The 18,987-nt window shown below is 35.2% G+C and overlaps 1 protein-coding gene, 2 long non-coding RNA genes and 2 other non-coding genes across 9 annotated transcripts in view; 4 read left to right on the top strand and 1 right to left on the bottom strand.

Moving 5' to 3' along the window:
- The first annotated feature begins 729 nt into the window (after positions 1–729).
- Positions 730–836, top strand: LOC136340456 (U6 spliceosomal RNA). Its single transcript, XR_010732308.1, has one exon. It is a non-coding gene; the product is annotated as a U6 spliceosomal RNA (small nuclear RNA).
- A 552-nt stretch (positions 837–1,388) lies between these two features.
- On the top strand, positions 1,389–2,514 carry LOC136340355 (uncharacterized). The gene is made up of 3 exons (XR_010732286.1): positions 1,389–1,427; positions 1,479–1,711; positions 2,410–2,514. It is a non-coding gene; the product is annotated as an uncharacterized lncRNA (long non-coding RNA).
- Positions 2,515–2,772: 258 nt separating this feature from the next.
- Positions 2,773–2,879, top strand: LOC136340455 (U6 spliceosomal RNA). The gene has a single exon (XR_010732307.1). It is a non-coding gene; the product is annotated as a U6 spliceosomal RNA (small nuclear RNA).
- A 68-nt stretch (positions 2,880–2,947) lies between these two features.
- LOC136340354 (uncharacterized) lies at positions 2,948–8,049 on the bottom strand. Its single transcript, XR_010732285.1, has 2 exons — positions 7,523–8,049; positions 2,948–4,124 (listed from the first exon to the last, which is right to left on the bottom strand). It is a non-coding gene; the product is annotated as an uncharacterized lncRNA (long non-coding RNA).
- A 2,149-nt stretch (positions 8,050–10,198) lies between these two features.
- RapGAP1 (Rap GTPase activating protein 1) overlaps positions 10,199–18,987 on the top strand; it is a 96,230-nt gene continuing 87,441 nt past the window's right edge. For 2 of the 5 annotated variants that reach the window (XM_066283391.1, XM_066283395.1), the window contains exon 1: positions 17,299–17,629. In XM_066283391.1, coding sequence (XP_066139488.1) covers positions 17,580–17,629 — 50 coding nt within the window. In that variant the 5' untranslated portion in view covers positions 17,299–17,579. Of the gene's footprint in view, positions 11,075–17,298; positions 17,630–18,987 lie in introns of those variants that run through there. The other 3 variants (XM_066283387.1, XM_066283386.1, XM_066283394.1) reach the window with 3 other exon arrangements.

Raw genomic sequence — 18,987 nt, 5'->3', positions numbered from 1 at the left:
AGTAATTAGTTTGTAAAGTTTCTATTAAGCTATGGCAACATCGCAAGAAGATACGCAAAGTTCCGTATGCAGTCAACTGCATTGCCGATTTTTAATTATACATTGAAATTTAATGTATTATTAAAAATTATTAGATTTGTAGGACTCCCATAACATTGAAATCCAATTACTGACAATTAAACGTCTAAATATTATTTTCCAAAGCAATTAAATATTTTATTTAAATAATAATAAAAGTAATTACACAAAGCTCCAAATTAATGAGAATCAGAGGCGGAAGATGGCGTCAGTATAGATCAAAATTGAAATTTGAACATTAAATATATATATAAAAGTTACCTATTGAGTTCCATTTGAATCTGAATTTATAATACGTTAGAAAAACAGTCTAAAAATATAAGTCTCTTCCACGAAAAGCTTGAAGTAAGAAACATTGCAAAGTTCATATTCAAAGTTATTGTTATTTCGGTTAATAAAAAAAGATAAGTAAATGGAAAAAAATGTACAGAAAAATGTCATTAATCAAATGTTGGGTTATTTGATCCTATGCGTATAAAACAAATAAAACCAAAAATTAATTGAAGGGAATTTAGTTTGAAAAAAGTTGCATGCAATATGACATTTAGGTATCATTCAGAGAGGGCGCTATAAGCGAAAATCTTCACAACCGCTCACCTCTATTCGAAATATCAGTTTAAATTGAAATACGAAATTCTGACGTCAACTTCTGTACTCGCTTCGGCGGTACATATACTAAAATTGGAACGATACAGAGAAGATTAGCATGGCCCCTGCGCAAGGATGACACGCAAAATCGTGAAGCGTTCCACATTTTTTTGCACTTTTTTAATTAAACACAAATTTATTGTTACGTTTTTGCTTTTGAAAATGAGTAATTACATACACTCAACATCAAGACTAAAATAGCTGTGCTGACAGCAATAATGGATGTTGATAGGGATGCCAGGTCCACCCTTCTTCACACACCCAGCTTAGTAATGAACCTAAATATAAGTCCTATAGAAACTATGGGCAATTTCACTAATTACTCTTAACGGGGTATTATGGCGGATAATCCCGCTTTTCAAGGGAGAAACCTTGATGGCCCATGTTCTATAAACAGTATGTTTTAGACAAAGCATTTTATTGTCTGTCCTGCAGAAGAGGAAAATTTTATACTGTCGGTAAATGTATATAATTTAGTCCTGCAAAAAAAATTATATGTGGTTGCGATTATAATTTACAGCTGCAAAAACATCAAGGAACACCGCTACCGGAAGAATTTGGTCAAAACGAGCTATTTTTTCCTTATCTTTGAGGTTCTCGAAAACGGGAAATCTGACATGGTAATAATCAACGTACATAACATAATTTTGTTAATGCAAATTCAGCCAACAATAGTGGTGTTTAGTTTTTAATCCTATGTCGTAAGTAATTTAGTCTTAACTATCAAAAACTGAATTATAATAAAATTCTAGATGGATTCAAATTCTCCTTACGTCAAACTTGTGGAAGAGAAGGCGCCATTTTCAAAACCAACACCCTTAAAATCGAAACCACTGCATGTGCGGCTACAAAAAATGTGGAGTACTGGAAGTATTAAATCGTCGAAGCAGAAGTGTGCTCTATTATTCCCAAAAACTTTTGTGACACCCAATAATCCCGTTGGATGCAACTGGTTTGATGAGGATGTCATCGAGAAAATCAGAAGGTTGGCATAATTATTATTAGTACCTATATTGAAAATAACCTTTAATTTTCAAACAATACGACAGAATTATATAGCCCTAGCAATTGAGGACTACTTTCGATGACGTCACTGTAAAGTATTGTTGCTTGCGATTATCAGTTTTCCCTGTAACTGTCATTCTTGTTCAGTTATTTCTGACAAATTTCAATTGTTTCTTCAGTAAATGGCGGAAGTAATTTTAAATCAAATTATTGTGTGGAAAAATATGCGATAAATTTCTTTTTGAGAGTGTTTTGTCTGTTTTAAGTGTGAAATTATTGAATTTTCATTTAAATTTGGGGTAACAATGAAGTAACAATAACTTCTCCGAGTGTTTTAAGTTGGTATCACCACTTGCACACACATATTAAATAAAACTCAGGTATTAAATTCAAACCAAATATGTCGTATAACGCTCGCATGGGGGTATATTTACCCATACAAAACGGCTAAATATTCTAACTCTTTGTCTTCGCTTTAGCTACCACCCCACACATATTTACAGATTAGATATTTCGTTAGATTCGATTTCGATAGATTTTCAGCACCATCTTTTCCAAACACTTATCTCCACGTCTCTTGACTCCATAACTGTAATGCTCTATACGTAATTTAATTTTTTTTACTGGTCAATGTTTTCTTATTTTACTTTATTCTTATCTTCGGTGTTTTATTTTTAGAGCAGATTGCGTGGAGGTTTGTTCCAAGCCACGACCTGCTTCAGAGGGCGGTTCAGTAAGGAGTCCAACGAAATGTTGCCATTTCACAAGGTATGTGAAGAGAAAGTTAATATTCGTAATTTAGTGTTTTTATTGCCATACTGTGCATTAATTTTTTTTTAATAATCTGGAGCTAAACAAAGTTTTCAAACTCAAAACTATTTAAAACGATAGTACACGAAGTTCTTGCTAGACGGCAGCACTAGTAGTGAAGTTGAATTTTAGTAACATAGATAGCACACCAGTAGATCATGTCAATATTATCTTACCCTTGTTTATTATCAGATTCTGAGTTCAAAAGGGGATAATCAATTCTTTATGCTCGTACTCGCTTCGGCGGTACATATACTAAAATTGGAACGATACAGAGAAGATTAGCATGGCCCCTGCGCAAGGATGACACGCAAAATCGTGAAGCGTTCCACATTTTTTTGGTATTCTTCTATGACAAAATCACAAAATTGTCCAAATTTCTTTAATATCGTAAAGAACGCATAGGAACCAAATAAGTTATTTTTTTTATTGCATTTTATTGCGATTAAATAATTTTCTACCTCTTAAATTGTTTTAACAATAGACGTATAGTCATAAAATTATTAATGAAGCTTATAAACTATGAAATAACATTACTAACGCTCCCTTATATTTAGATAAAAATTGTATTATACTCTTTTCCTGTGCATACATAAAGGTAACAATTGCAAAAATATTTGGTAAATACTTAATGTGACCATCTCTGAGGGTTCTGCAACAAATGCCTTTACGTAGGTTTCATAAAAACTTCTATTTCAATCTACAAACCACATGCAAAAATGTTAAAACAATAATTATGTTATTGTTTAGTACAGTACGTTTGCTGTGACGGCTTTTGGTTAATGATTTTCAGTGTAATATTAAAGAATTAATTATGTAAAAGTTACAGTACTTATAAATTTCTTAACCTCATAAGGACTAGATCCACACTAACATCTTCCATAAAATAAGAAAATACTTACTTAATGATAATATTGTCATAATATGTGTGTATCGAACGATAAACAGTGCAAAGTTTAGAAACAAAATTCATTGAACTACGAGTTAGTAAATAAACCGTAATTCTATATTAATATGCAAAACTAACTTTATATTAAGCTATAAATTACATCAATGTGCCAAGACTGATACTATCTAAGACCTATTTTTTACGGCTAAATCAGTGGAAGGCAGAGCTACAATCTAATGAAACCCCAAGAACTTCTTTATAATATTTACTGATAGAACAACTACTGAGTATGTTTGATAAAGACAATCCGTAACAAAGACTCTCGGCCTCAAACTCCTATATTAACTCCATCGAGCAACCTCTGCGTGATTCCTCGATCGCTATTTCAGCCTAGTTGTGAACCACATTTAAATTCATTAATAATTTTCATAAACTGATATGTAACAATAATTCATTTCTAATAAAACGTAACGAAACCAGAAAATTCTGGAACATTCTAACAGTGCTGCTGTGTGAGTAAATTGACCAGTTTGAACACTCTCCACCAAGCCACTAGAGGGGGGGTAGTCGTCTGCTCAGCAGATAACCCTCCGGTGCTCCTTGCGGGGGATTGCGGGAGGGCAGAGTCGGATCCTTTGATAGATGAGTCTTTTTGGCCATTGCCATTGGTTAAGGCTGGAGAAGTCATTTTCGTCTGAAAATGTGGAAAAGAAATGATTTTATGTTTAGCGGTAGGATAGGCCCTGGTGATACAGTGACGAAATAAAATAAAAAAGTCTGATTATATTTTTGATTCGTTTATAGATCCGGATACAGGTTATCGATTAAAAAAAAGGTCTTCCATTTTTTCATGGTTGAGTGTTATTGAAAATTTTTCGGAATATGTGTCAACTTGGGTTCAAAAGAGCGTATGAATCGTCATTTCCTCGTATAAATTTGCGTCAACGCAAAAAAAGGAAATTAATACAATTACGGCTGAAAGCAACAGAATAGCATTGTTGTTATTATTTTCGTCACTTGGAACTGGGTCAAAGAGAAGTATTAGGTTTCAGTGGGCGTACTTCATGCATATGTAATTTCGTATTTTTACGTGCTTGTAGCGTTATCAAAATCGAAACATTCACTATATTCATTATAGTTTGAATTGTAAACTGCTGACCAATTCAATATTTACTAGCATTACTTATCAGCATTAACTTTCCTATTGTCCACCCCATTTCATCATACGTTCTTATCCAATTTTCTTCGGTCGTAATAGATTTTTCATGAGCACCCGCCTGAGATTATCCTGCCGTAAAACATTTTGTACTTCAGCGAATTGTGCAGGTGTAATTGTGATTACATCATCGGCTATATTGATTAGCAATATTGGATTAACCCGTGGACCTCGAGGTTAAAAATAAGCGAATTGGTGACGTCATGGAGCAGCTCTGAATGGAGATAGATGTTATACGCAATGAGTGCATCATATGTTGCTTTGTAGGTTTCTATACAAGGATGTTTTATGTCCTATAGTTTAGTCATTAATTTTTAATTTATTTTTCAGTTTTAATCACTAATCTAACTGCTCTTAATTGTGGGGAAGTCGAGAAAAAGCTTTTATACGTTATGCGTATGATGCCAAATTCAACCAATTCCATGGTATTGTTATGATGGGTTTTGTGGTTAATAAAAATTACCAAGTCTTTCTCGAATTTTGAACCGTATTTCAAACGGCTTTTGCCTACTTTTAAAGGGATTTTAGAAATTTAAAACTGTTTAGGAACGCTTCCGAATAATTCCCAAAATTCAACTTTGCAGATTGTTTAGAACAGATTTGTTTAGAGAACATTTATAGCGTTCTGTGCTTGTCAAAAAAGATTATCGGACTCTCACGGTATTCTTCACTATTCTTTTCATTTCTCACACTTAAAGCTCCTAAGCATTTCGGTTAGATCCATTGACATATAATTATTCAAAGCAAATTTAAATGATAAAACTGCTGATGGGTGTCGAGGATTTCAAAATTCTATTACGTCGTAGGTAAATAATTGAGCAACTAATATTCTTTGTCATATCGTTTACGATTTCTTTATCCACTCTTTGCCACAACGACAAAATCGAGTATGTACCCAATGATACCTGACATTAAGTCTATATATTAACACAACGAGTTTTCACCTTTTCTCTTCAATGTGTCTAGGCCTAGACAAAAAATGAAAGTAATTCGGTGCCTTTTGGTATTTAGGATTACTGTTTACTCTCAATATCTGAAAGATAATGTTAATTATATATTCTTATTTGGAGAAGAACCGCAAACATGCGGTGCAACAACTTGGGCATGGAAAGTCATCAACACACCTGTACGTAATCATTTATTTTACTTATTTCATTTCGGGTATAACCTAATTTTTACAGTACAATCTAATCTAAAAAATGTTGTTTGTCGCCCACATTTGTTGATATGTTCTACTTTTTCAGAAGCACATAGTGGCTCTCAATTACGCCATTGTTTCATTCTCTATTAGCTGCAGATTTCGTGGTTTGAAAATCATGCTAAAGAGATTGTTCAATATGCAATTCGTTGGTGATGAAGGTTTAGCTCGGAAGATACCATTTTTTGAAATTTTCTATTTTTGACGTGTCACTTCTTGAACGTTCCATTTGGTAGTACGTAACAATTTTACGAAATTTTAAATTATTAGAAGGTTCTCAAAGCATCTCTTCCGTTGTTGAATAAATTTTAAGTATTGTTTATGTGATATACAAAGTAATTTTATAGCTTCTTGTGATTGTTCGTTGAAATTCGCCCTATTGATTGGAATTCTATTTTAAGGCGAAACTACCGTTAATTAGAAAACTACGAGTGATTGACTTTTTCAGGCTCATTAGACTGAAAAAGCTTTCCTGAGAGAGTATTTCTTTAAAACTTTAATTACCAAAATGTAAAAATAGTTTTTTTTCAAAGGAAAAGTCATTACAAGGTACGTAGGGAAAAATACAAAAAGTTGTTTTAAAAATAAGTTTTAGGCTGATTGTTGGTTTTTTTTCACCTACAAGTAGAGCTTGTTGGAACAGTATCATTGCACGCCATTCTCAGTAAAAATTAACTAGGAAAAACATTTAATCTTTACGAAGGGTTGATCTGAAGTAAACGATTGGTGTTTGACTATGGAACCTAATTACATTGTATTACAATTTATGATGTTGTGGTAATTACTCTAACTGAGATTTGTTAGTATTGACCTCTTGTTCAATCATAGGCAACAAAGTGTTATCCATGCTTTCTAAATAAGAGGCCACACATCGGTTTTTATTAAGTGAAATATATCCACTATCTTGGATTTTACGTTCTTTTGATAATGGTTCATTGGTAACGATGCAAGAATCGTTCCATTTAATTCTGTGACCATTATCAAATGCATGCTAGCATTCATTCGACCTACGAAATTCTCTATTATTCATCAAATTTTGGTGTATTTATTTATCTTTTTTTAAGGCCTGGAGAGTTCGTCTCTCTAAATTAGGTTCAATAATCAAACACCAGTCACATGCCTCAAATCGACCTTTTGAAACTATGATATGAACCACGCCATTCCACAGTTTAGACGAGAAATTTTCAGAAGGTTTCGCATATTTTGCATATTCGCAATCTGTGCACCAGTTCTGTTATATTTTCGTTTTTTCCGATCTATACAACTCTGCCGCTCCATCAACCCCTATTTGGTTGTGAGGCGTTATTCCCGAATAAAATAGAAAAAGAAAATTATTTCTTGTCATTTAAATAATTAATAATTCGCAGGTGAAGATAATTGATTTTTATTAAAGCCAAACAAAGATATAACATTTAGTCATAGTAGGTATCTGGAAATGTTAATTTGCAATCTATACGTATAATGCAGTATTTACATACTTCATCTCTGTTATTTATTAAGTAATAGAATAATCAATAAACCTGCATAATGAACGTGGAAATAATCAAAAATGTAGGACATGCTATGTTATGGGCAAGTTAGATGTGCATAATACAACAATATTTTTAATTTTTAAAAGAAAATTATGCCTACATATTAAAAACTTTAATCGGCAAAAAGAACTGCATAAGCCACTTACCTAAATGGTCACTCGTTATCTGCACGACTCTCTCTCTGTCACCAAATTATCGAAATGCCTTGAACAAATTATACGAAAAGTGCGTTCGATATGGCTTACTGTTCTATGGTCGTAATGCACCGGACTATGTAGTTGGCACTGACCCACTGACTACCACACAAACTGGGCAATAGATCCTGCAGAAATGACTCGAGTCGTGCACTTGGACAGACGTAGTCGTTCGATAATAGCAGGGGGCGCCACTTTGGGAGAGAAAATTTTTCACTTAGTCTAAATTTGAAAAAAAAAAAACATTTTCTAATTTCTTTATGACCTATGTGTGTGAAATTGACTTGGGAATTGATAGTTTTTTAATTCGAACATTTGAATAGGTACTATTGAGTTTCCATGCAAATTAGAATAGAAGAAGAAATACGGCTTTAAACCGATGCAGAAAATTTATTACATAATAAGTGCCAGTTAGTGCCGGTTATAGATGTATAGCACTTTGCACACTTTAAAATGAGGCAATTATTAATGATAGTGAAGCTCCCACTTTAGTCCGAATTGAGCGGCTTTACACGAGACTTTTTTCGAAAATCTTAAATTATGTGGATTCATATTTTATAGCTGCGATTTTATTGTTTTACCTAGTTAATTACTAGAGAAGCAATTAAAACTCTTAAGCAATTTTACGATTGTCATTTCACGTGTGTCTTCATAATATGCCATCGTACACAATTATTTTCATTGAGCAATGATAGGTGTAAATGGAGTCAAGGTTTATCTCGGTGTTATAGAAACTAGTACAATACTATTTTTCCCTAAAAAATAGAAAAATAAAAAAAATAATTTATAGTCGATTCTATGGTTCCTGTTCATCATCTATTTTTTTTGGGTCACAGAATCTATTTTCAAATAATTGGTCCCTTTACGATGCGCTGATAAAGTCCTCCGTGTTCCCTGAAAGCTGCTTAGTTCCGTTCAATTTTCCAATGAATCCCAATAAGCTTTTATCTAAATCCTAAAGCCTCGTCTGAAACCTACACGATATCTCGTCACATCTGCTCGAAAGCTCGTCGTTTGAATGAAATAAAGCTTTTTATTTAATGGATATGACGTTAAAAATTGACATATTAGATTAATAAAAATAGGTCAATCCTTTTTCGATGTGGACGCTTCTTTCGACGTGGTAAAAATACCTAAAATACATGCGTTGGGCATTGAAAAGTTTTACTTGGGATGAAATGGTTGTTATGCAAAGTTGAGCCTAAAAGCTGGACGCACTCGTCCTTAAAAACGACCTTCGCCTTGTAACCCTGACCTGGCCTGAAGCCCCAAGGGGTCCAAATTTCAGAATGGGCGATTTTCCTCGTCAAAATGCGCCAGCGCTGGAATTTGGAACGTTTCCGCATAGGAAAGATACCAGGCAACTAAGTTTTCTTTTATAATTCAATTTCATTCATATTATATCTATTTTAGAAATATGCTCTGTTTTTCTTGAGCTGCGCCGAAATGCATAAACAATATTCAGAAAAATCCAGGTTTACTTAGTTTATTATTAAAGGATTTAGAATCGAGAATCTAGGACCGAAAACGTAATCAACCCTCTTAAAAACTTTTTAAAACATAAAAAATTGGCTTACGATACCACATAAAGTCAATTAGTTTAGGATCCGAGTTTATCTATTATTAACTCTAACATCAAACAATTTTTTATAGAAAAGAATCTCAGCAATATCTATGTAGATCATCATTTGATGGCAATTCATTTGCAATTAAAATTCATAGTGCGCTCATAACGTCGCCCTAAATGTGCATGATTTTCCATTTCCATGTCCTTTTTAAGAGCAAAAAGATAAGGTTGCGTCTACTGCCATCTATAAATCGGATTCCGAAAGTTGCTATATTCAATACAAAGATTCAAAGATGTATTTCCGCAGTATAGAAGCATTCACAAAGATGGCGCAACACATTTTCCAGAGTGCTTCATTTTTTTGTACCGTGGTGGCTCCACTGATGTAAAAATGGCCTGGACATGATAATTGCATTATACAAATTTTTCCCTCTAATTAGATCCCAAATATATTTTAATTTTATTTAGCGGAATTGCTAAATGAGTCTGAATTCCTGCATTTAACCGCAGATGATAGATAAATTTTGATTAAGCCGAACACATGCAACTAGTCCTAAGGTTGGGGTTTTCAAACTACTAATAACTTTGACCACAAGATAAGTTTTTCAGTAACCCAAATTGAGTCATACAGATATTTTCAATAATTTGGCAGCTACCCTAAACAGAAATCAAAATGTTAAAGGAAAGTTTTGAAGTGAAGGAAATTTCTAATAACTTGAATTGATTTCAAATAGACAATTCAGTAATTCTGAAGTAGCCTAAACATAATCTATATTGTGCCAAAAAGTCATTAATAGTAATTTGAGAGTAACCCGAGTAGAAGCGTTGGACAATCTTGAAGAAATCCTGGTATCTTTTAATTATGGAGAAACTCTAACATGTCCTATTACATTTTAACATGTAAAATCATAACAGCTTTTGTTCTGCACACCAGTTGACATTGCTAGCGGTACCAACAACACCGGGTGCAGCCTGATCTCACCCTGAGGCGACATTTCCTCCAAGTCTAAGATAATGGTACCGGGTACTCGTCGATGATCGCAGTCTCCGCACCACGGCCAGTTTGCGCAGACCATTCGCGTAGGTACCGTATTGCGATCGCAAAAGTGAGAGTACCAATGGTACCGGCGCGAGATAACGTGTGAGATATCTGTGCGCCCTGATAATCGCCCGATTACGTAAAGAGTGGTCACTACTACTTCTCGGTACCACCGGTGCTTTAGCTCTGAAGGATTTATGGTGTTGCATATTGTGCGTGGTGGTACTAAAATTTATTGTTGGACTGGTTCCTCTTCAGTTTCAAAGAGGTAGTTTATTGTCGCTTGGAGATTATGCATTCACGTGAAGGAATAGTTGATCATGTAGAACTGAGTTCCTCAATTATTGAAATCAATGAAAAAAAGCTTGCATGATCACTATGTATTATGCAGTGTCTTATTGGCAGGTAATATGGAATCAAGTTTCAAAGTAGTATCGGGTTCATAGTACGTGAGTTGCTCATTAGTTTGCTTTTAAATGTAGTGGGTAATCGATAATGTGATAGATTTTTACTTGAATTTTAATCTAAGTTGCTCAAGTTATTTTCTGGTTTTCTGTGCTTTCCCATTAAACAGGTTATTTCTCATAAGTTCCTTATCGAAATGCCAAAAATGCTTTCTTATTGATTCTAATGAGGCATTCCGGAAAATCTTATTATTGTCCGCATTAATAAAGAAATACTTAGGATTCTTGTGGAAATTTTCTCAGAAGAAATTGATGGATAAAGCATTAAAGTTGTGAAAAAAAGACATGATTATGGTTCTTCAAAATGTGGTAAACAATGCTCCGAGGAGACCCATCACTCGTCAGCATTCCCTGGACGGATCGATGGAACCACCAAAGGTACCAGTGAGGCGGAGGCGGTTCCTGTCAACAAGCAGAGCTCACAATACTTTAAGGTAACCTAAATTTGATTCAAACAAATGCAGCAGGACATCTAAATTGCAAAATTCTCCGAAATGGAGTGGCCACCCACTCAATAGTCTTAGTTGGTAGATGCTAATGGTTGGTTAATTAGAATAATTGGCGACATAATCGGTTGGGTCGCCAATTTGTCGAACAAAACGGTAGGAAGCAAGGTTGATAAAGAATATTCTATGGTCAAAAATGCCTTATATGGGTGGGGCTTGTTAAATGGGGTGAATAAGCGGTAGTGTAAGAAGCACCCAAAAAAATTAATCTAAAAATGAAAAAAGTTGTTTAAGAGCGGCACATTTTCACAAATATTGGTGTAACAGGGAAGTTAAATAATTTGTGAATGACTTAGATTGCAATGAGCAGAAAAAAGTATTTTTGGAATGTGTCTAATCCCACGTGACCTCATCGCACTTTTTTAGTAATATTGGAGCAATCGAAAATGAATAAATTCAAGTAACTTGTTATGTTTAAGTCTCTGGAATATGATAGTTAATTATATTCTCTACTCTGCCTTTACGTTGAGAATACACAACAATAATTAATCTTAGACGTTACTCAATCTGCGTATATAATGGTTTCTAGCAAGGTTCCTAACATGTGCACGGTGCCAATTTTATTTTTAAGATTTACAAGCAACTAACAAATACTCTACTAAAGTGGGTCAACAAGATTTGTTTTTTTTTTTTTGGTACCACATAATGACTAAGAATTCGATATTTGGTATTTAGTGAAAGCTTTAGCTAAACGGGTGTAAGGGCGATATGTATCTCCGATAAGTCAATTTATAACTAGCCAATGACACGGAAGCTGGTTAATGGAGAAACAGATTTCGATTACGTATCATTTAAACCATCATCAACAGAGTTATGGTCATTTATACACAACGGACTTCATCCCAAAACTAGAATTAAAGCACATCAAGACAATGTTGAGTCGTAAGATCGTTAACTCCCTTCTGAGGCTGTCCTGACCCACATTTCAATCATGATAAGAGTACGGTGTTCTTTGAAGCGCATGTATGAATATTTCAGCGCATTTCGGGCCCATTGAACATATAATTGGCATTCTTAAGGAGTCTTCTTATCGAGATGCGTCGGAAGAAAGGAAATATTCGCGAATGAACAAGACAGATTAGGTATTACCGTTAACTGGAAATTGGACAACTGTTGATGCAGGTTTTATGCATCTTTCAGCTTTGCGTTTGCGTAGGAAGACGCATCAGCCTTTGCGATAAAACGACAAAATGAAACAACCAGATGGAAGACGTAAATTTAAGAAATGTTTTCCCATGTCCACGTGTTTTGGCGATAAATAGTCCGTGAACACGGCGGCCAGTTCGGTGTCTTTGGGGCCCATGTTGCACAGGTTTTCGCACATAAATAACCTCCATTTTGTAAATTACAGTCGGGCATATCGTTCCAATTTTACAAACAGAATCTTTTATTTTTTGAAAATGAAGCGCAGTGTTGAAACGCAAAATAAGGAAAAATAGTTCGCAAACCATAAAAAAAGATTGAAATATTACTATTTTCCAATAATTTTCCGTAGTTTACTGATTGACCATTACTGACTATTCGACAAGGGAAAATACTGAAAATGAACTCTATAAGGGTTGTAAGAGTAATGGGGTGTCGGGCATAATGTTGGGGTAATGGTCATCAGACAAATGAACACGTAACCCGCATTCGGATACCATCTGGTAATTCTGAGTTGGGCAGTTGACAGGGCCCACTATTTACTTTGCACCGAGGTCCACTTACCCTTAGATACGCCACTGATTACACGAAACCTACCACATGTTATCATCAATTCTGCTGCCGATAAGTTAGATTAAACCAAGACAAATGACCCAGCGCGCACAATGCGGCATCATTCCGCAAGCCTACACAAGAACATTAAGGAATCCAGTTGCTCCATCATTTTTCCATCTAGAGACCATTAGGGGCACTACAAGGTAAAAATCCGGGACTGGAATCAAAAGGATAAAGAGGGAAGCTGACAGGCAACTAATATCAGTGCCGCGAAAACGCCACGTTTACAAATGACACTTCATAAATTAGAATGCAGGAAGCGGCCATTCAGCAACCACGATGGTAAAGTATTAAATACCATCACCATCTTGATGTGGCTGATGGTAATGGTATTAGTTGTCCGCTACAAGAGTTATGGTCAGGCCCAAGGTATATTGTCGAATCTATTGGGTCCACAGATAAAATTATTGTATACACATAAGTAGATGTAGAATATCAGTAAATGAAGTTGTGTCTCTTGGCGAAATTGAGATCAGTGATTGAAGAAAATGTGCCGGCACATGACAGTCCGATATCGGAGATGCTGTAAGAGCACAGACCTGCCCCCAATAGAGCACCATACACAAAGAGGCTTAGCATCATTAGGAGAATGAGCAACCATTTCACTATCGCCCATCTGCACTTCCAAAGTTTGTACTTCCATGATTTGGTTCTAAAATTGCTCTCAAGGAGGTGTAAACCTACGAGAATGAAATCTTACCTTTGACCAGCCCTTAAACTATCGCAAAGCGTACTCTCAGCGGTCTCAATTTGCCCCTTCAACAACTTTATAATTGGACACTTGATGTGTCGAATTTCATCTGCTAATTTTTGGTTATTCTGCTGCTCCTTTAAACCTTCAGATTGAGGATGGCAACTGGGGCTTAACCCGTACATGAACCGCAGCACCAATTTGTTATGTAATAAAAATCTTGTAAAATAATGACATTTCATTCAAAGTGACGTTGGTTATTGCTATCGGTTAATTGATCATCAATTGATGAAAAATATCGGGGTGAGAAACTTTTGCAATTGTCCGAAGAAGGCGGCAGTCAACTTCTCGCTCTCAACTAGCAGTAAGGTGGGTGTTGCTCAGTCCTTGTTACGACGGTAATAACTATCAAGTCTCGTGTTTGTTCAACGTCGAAGAAGAGAAAAATGGACATAGTTTAATGGGCAGTTTCGAGCCCATGTGGTTCCGTTAGTCTATCGCTGAGATGGTTGATTCGCGTCAATAAGAATCTCCTGGAATGTTGGCTTGAGGAGAGATAACCTAGTATGTTTTGTTATGAATTTTTATCCACAACAAAACGTCTCTTTAGAATTGAGAAAATTCTGTCTATACTGCACTGGAACATCTGAACCGTTCGATACTTGCTAAAGTAATTTTTCTTTTTTTCGGGAATTTATATGGAGATTACTCTTAACTTATTCTAGTGTAAGTTAATTTGGTGACAAGTATCTAGAATCGGGATATTTCAAAATATGTAAATAAATGTGATTTAAGAACCAAAAGTTTTCTGGAATACACCATTGAAGAGCATTAATCTCATTCACCACTCTGTCAAGAATTATTTATAAAACTATAGCTACTCTAATAGATTAAAAATTTATGTTTATAAATAAGTTATCCGAATATTAATTTTTAAATTAATAAAATAAAATAGTATATATATATATATATATATATATATATATATATGTATATATATACTTTTTCCTCATAAATTGTGGCGTGAAACTTGCTTTTTACTATGTTATGAAATCGGCTATCCGTTCACACAAGTCATAATTGGCCATTCCGAGCAATTAAAATTGCTGTGCAGCGACTGACTTAAGTGGTCACTTTTACCATTTATCCAGCAAACCATAGAAAAAAACTAATACATATTAACAGATTTGCAATAATTGTGTACGGTCGTACGTGGCTTATGAACCGAGTTCTTTATTATTCATTGCAAGGCAATCCGGTTGGTTTTTTTGCCGGCAATTGATCGACATTGTAGTTGCTTTTGTTTAAATCCTTCACAAAGCACAAGATTCAAAAGAAATTCTGTTATGTATTAGTTATACAAGACTATCGCGTGAAGCATTAAAGTTTTTGCTTCGGATGAAAAAAGCATTCAAAGTGCTTCTCTGTGAGAACAAAATTCGCTTTGCAATTGAAATGGTTGATATGATAAATGCACGGTATTACGGCTATGATTATGGTATGTATGCATATGAACCTCGGTGGCATACATTCTCCTTGTTAAGTGGGGCAGAAAATAGATACCTACATGACTCGTATAATTTGCTAAATTCTAGATCCAAAGCTTCAACAAAGTGAGGCCCAGACTTGATTTTGTTTGCCAAGAGCCCTTTTGCCGATAAATTAAGTTAATCCAGCCTTTAACGTTTCAGCTTAAAAGGTCGTAAAAGGAGTAGAAAAAGGTCAGAAGGCTTTCATTTTGAGCGCACTAAATCTGCTTTTTAATAAACGTGAAAATTGCGGGGCAAATTGATTTTGCCGTATACTTCATCGAAATTACGCTAAGACCATTAGGGCTGCCGAAGTGAGTAAAATTCTTTTTTATGGCTAATAAATGAAAAGTATCGGACTTTATTAAGAGGTACCATGTATTGGTAATTTTTCTTAAATCTTACCCATACGCCCTAATATTAGTTACCATGCACCAATGTCTTAGCTAGACGCTTAACTCAAACTAACAGTTTTTCAGAAGTACATAAATGTAAATCCATGATATTCAGTGTCTTAAGCAAACTTTCACAATACTGAAGAAAACTTCCCTTACGAGGCACCATGCTTTAAACCAATTTGCTTCCAAATGAGAAAAGTTGCGAGCGTCCGTTTATTACGCCGCAAATTTGTATTTTTTAATTATTAAATAAGTAGCTACATATTGGGTTCTTGAACCACAAATTTTTCCAACATCGTCACTTGCGACTTTCTTACCCCCCATCGACTATTGTAACTCTATTAAGTTTCAATTGTACTCCTCAAGATCCAATTTTCAAGTCAGGTCAGCTTATAAAGTAATGAATTGAGATTTAAACTTTTTTTATTTTGATAAATAAAGTGAGCTTTATTAATCCAGTAAACCGATGACTAAACTGGTTTATTTTTTTTATTGACCCATTTATTGAAGAGGAAAGACGCTGAACCAAAAATAGCAATGGATTTCTAAAATCCATTTATCGATTTGTTAATTAAATCGAGCCGGAGTAATTTTAGAGTGATTTATGCGCATTAATCGTGTTAACCGCTCATTTGAGTATTTAATAAAATTGTCCTGGATTCTATTTACACACGACCCGTAAACCCCCAAAGCCCCAACACTTAACCTAAATGAAGGCTACGTTCTCCTGGGGAGGTCTTCTGATTTATTGTTCCGGAACGAGGATGGATGGGGAGATAAGGGCAATATTTCCCGAGGCGGCTGCAGCGTGATTTTTCCGCGAAAAGGGTTAAGTGGTTTTTTATTGCGGTAATATTTAGTTTTAATTTCTTTAATTAACCCAAAAATCCAGTTTATTATAGCTAGAAGTGCAGGGCCCGATATGCCCCTGTAGTATATCGCAACTCGCCTCAGCCCTAAAATCAATCTCACATTTGCCGTTAATTTCAGAGATACCTGAAAATCCATTTTACTTGGAAATTGAATCTCATAGAAAACTGAGCTTCATCGAAATGCCAATTAGTCATTCCAGGGATGGATGAGCATTCGTCGTCGCTTTATTGCCCGGGCTAGCACACTCCTATCGTCCTTTATGTCCCGAAATCAAAGGTAAATCGTGTTTTTCTGATCTAATCACCTCTCTTTCTCTCTTTCTTTCCCTCTCTGTCTTTCGCTCTGTCTTTCTCTCTCTCTCTCTCTCCCTCTTTCTCTTTCTCCCTCCGTTTCGTTGTTGATCCGTAAAAGTGTCTTTGTTTGACGAGGACATAGTGCACAGTTCCAGGGAGGATAATTCATGCAGTGGTTTAAATATTTGAAGAGTTTTTGTAGAGAGGTTGTTCCATATTTTCATTATTTATTTTATCTGCTACGATCCCAATTTTAACTCGTGATAATAGGTTTTTAGATTAAGTGTAAATGATTGCTGTTTCTAGTATACAAAATGGCGAATTTTCGCCTTAATTTAACGTCAAAATATGTTTTATATACACACATTTTTGATTAAATTTTTATGATTTTCCAGGATTTCAGATCATTTCTGAGCAACTGTGAAGCAATTTTCTTTATTATATTTACCCACCAATATAGCAACGAAACCATAAAACTACATGAAAATAACACAATTTTCCGAGTAAACAAATCGTTGATTGATCCCACTGTTTCGCCGCAATTTCGCGCCTCCCAACTTGTAGATCTAGGAGTCATGCGACGCCGATTACCGCCGACCAGCTGAGCGCCTGCATCAGTCGATTTGCCGCTATCGTGGGTGGCTGGGACGCGATTCGTACATCTTCGACGTTCGTTCGTCCGGATCCGCTCGGAATGCTATGATTTTTTTGTTTTCTGTCAAAATTCCAGAATGGACCATTATTATGTTTAACGCTAGTTCGTTGCTAATGAGTGTACGCAGGTTTTAGTTTGAATTACTGAAGATATACCCGGGTATACCTGTTGAATCGTATGATGTGATCTGTTTCGGGGCTCTAGGGTTTAAGTTCGGGCAGGGATACGCTCACACGATGCTGAAAATTCAAATGCTGGAGCAACTGGTGACTAACGAAAGCAATGGGTGAGGAGTTTAATAATTATTTTACATATTGTGTCTCATGAGGATGTTTCTTCTTAGTTTGAGATGCTTTTTGTATTTGACTACTCATGAAATTTGAAAAATAGCCTATTTTTTCCACCTAGTAACTACAAAAGGTTCTTATAAGGTATGTTGGCATGAGTGTAAGTTCGTTTACTCGTGTTTTTTTCTAAAACAATTGAATAACACACGTATGAATCATTATTTACGGAGCCACCTAGTCGGTAGTAATGTGGTCAACCCCCTTGTTGTTTTCATCTTTGTTGTCATAGAAATTAACGTTAAATGAAACTTCGCCGCTGTTGTTACGATTCAAAATGCGTCGGTTTTTTTTCAATTGCGAGCTTAATGGATGTTTAATGTTGTCGAAAACCGAATCGTCGGATTTCAAATGAGGCTTCGCCACGTTGTAGAAGAGGGAAACTTGCAAGGATGGAAGTGTCAATAATCTTGAATTATGTACTTCGCTAAATATGTTATGGAAAAAGTAAGAACATCTTTCTAAAATTTCGGCTTTTTCAATTACATACCCTCAGAAGTTATAGGACGTTTTATTTTATTTTTAAACAGAACATTCTTCATTGCCCAACTTCCGCCTATCTTTTATGGTCACCGAGATTCCCTTAGTTGAGCTCGAAAAGTGGACACCCTGTATAGGGTATTTTAGGAATTTCAAATAAGGAATAGACTCTACTTCCAGTGGAGCTGAAAATGACAGTTAGGCAGCCATACACAATTTGTTACAAACTGTTTGCATGGTTTTCAATTCGCCTTGTCACTCGATATAACACCTAACTTCCAAACTATTTCGATTAATCATAGTCGCAACATTGTACCGTCACATTTCATAATGATTTCAGTTATCACCTTGTTAGACATTGGGATAATTCGAAATAATATCAGTGGACCCATCGCCAATAACAATTTACATTGGATAAGTGACTCAAAAAGATGCGTGCAGTTTCATTCATAGAAATACCTCGAATAGGCTCCTTATAATATATAGTAGAAAATCAATGTTGCCAATCTCGATCGTCGATCCTGTGATTGTCTTACTTGGTCAATGTACCCAACAGAGTATAACCCTCGAGATAAACATATGACCGATGTTCGCTTAGTTTTGTTATTGTATAAGTAAATCAATCTTGGAAATGCGCGTTACTTTCAGTGGATTATCTAACACCAAAACGATGCAAGAGCACCGCTCGAAGTGCATATTAAACTAAAATAAAACTTCATAAATATTACATATTTTGTCATTGAGATCTCCTAGAAATCTAGTCATACGGGTTTACGGTGCCGCGGTGTTAAGGAAACAATGATATATGACACTTATGACA

The sequence above is a fragment of the Euwallacea fornicatus genome, chromosome 7 (genome assembly GCF_040115645.1).
Source record: "Euwallacea fornicatus isolate EFF26 chromosome 7, ASM4011564v1, whole genome shotgun sequence".
In the NCBI taxonomy this organism is placed as follows: Eukaryota; Metazoa; Arthropoda; class Insecta; order Coleoptera; family Curculionidae; genus Euwallacea; species Euwallacea fornicatus.
Note: the sequence above shows the minus strand (reverse complement) of the source record. Positions and strands in the feature narration are given on the sequence as shown.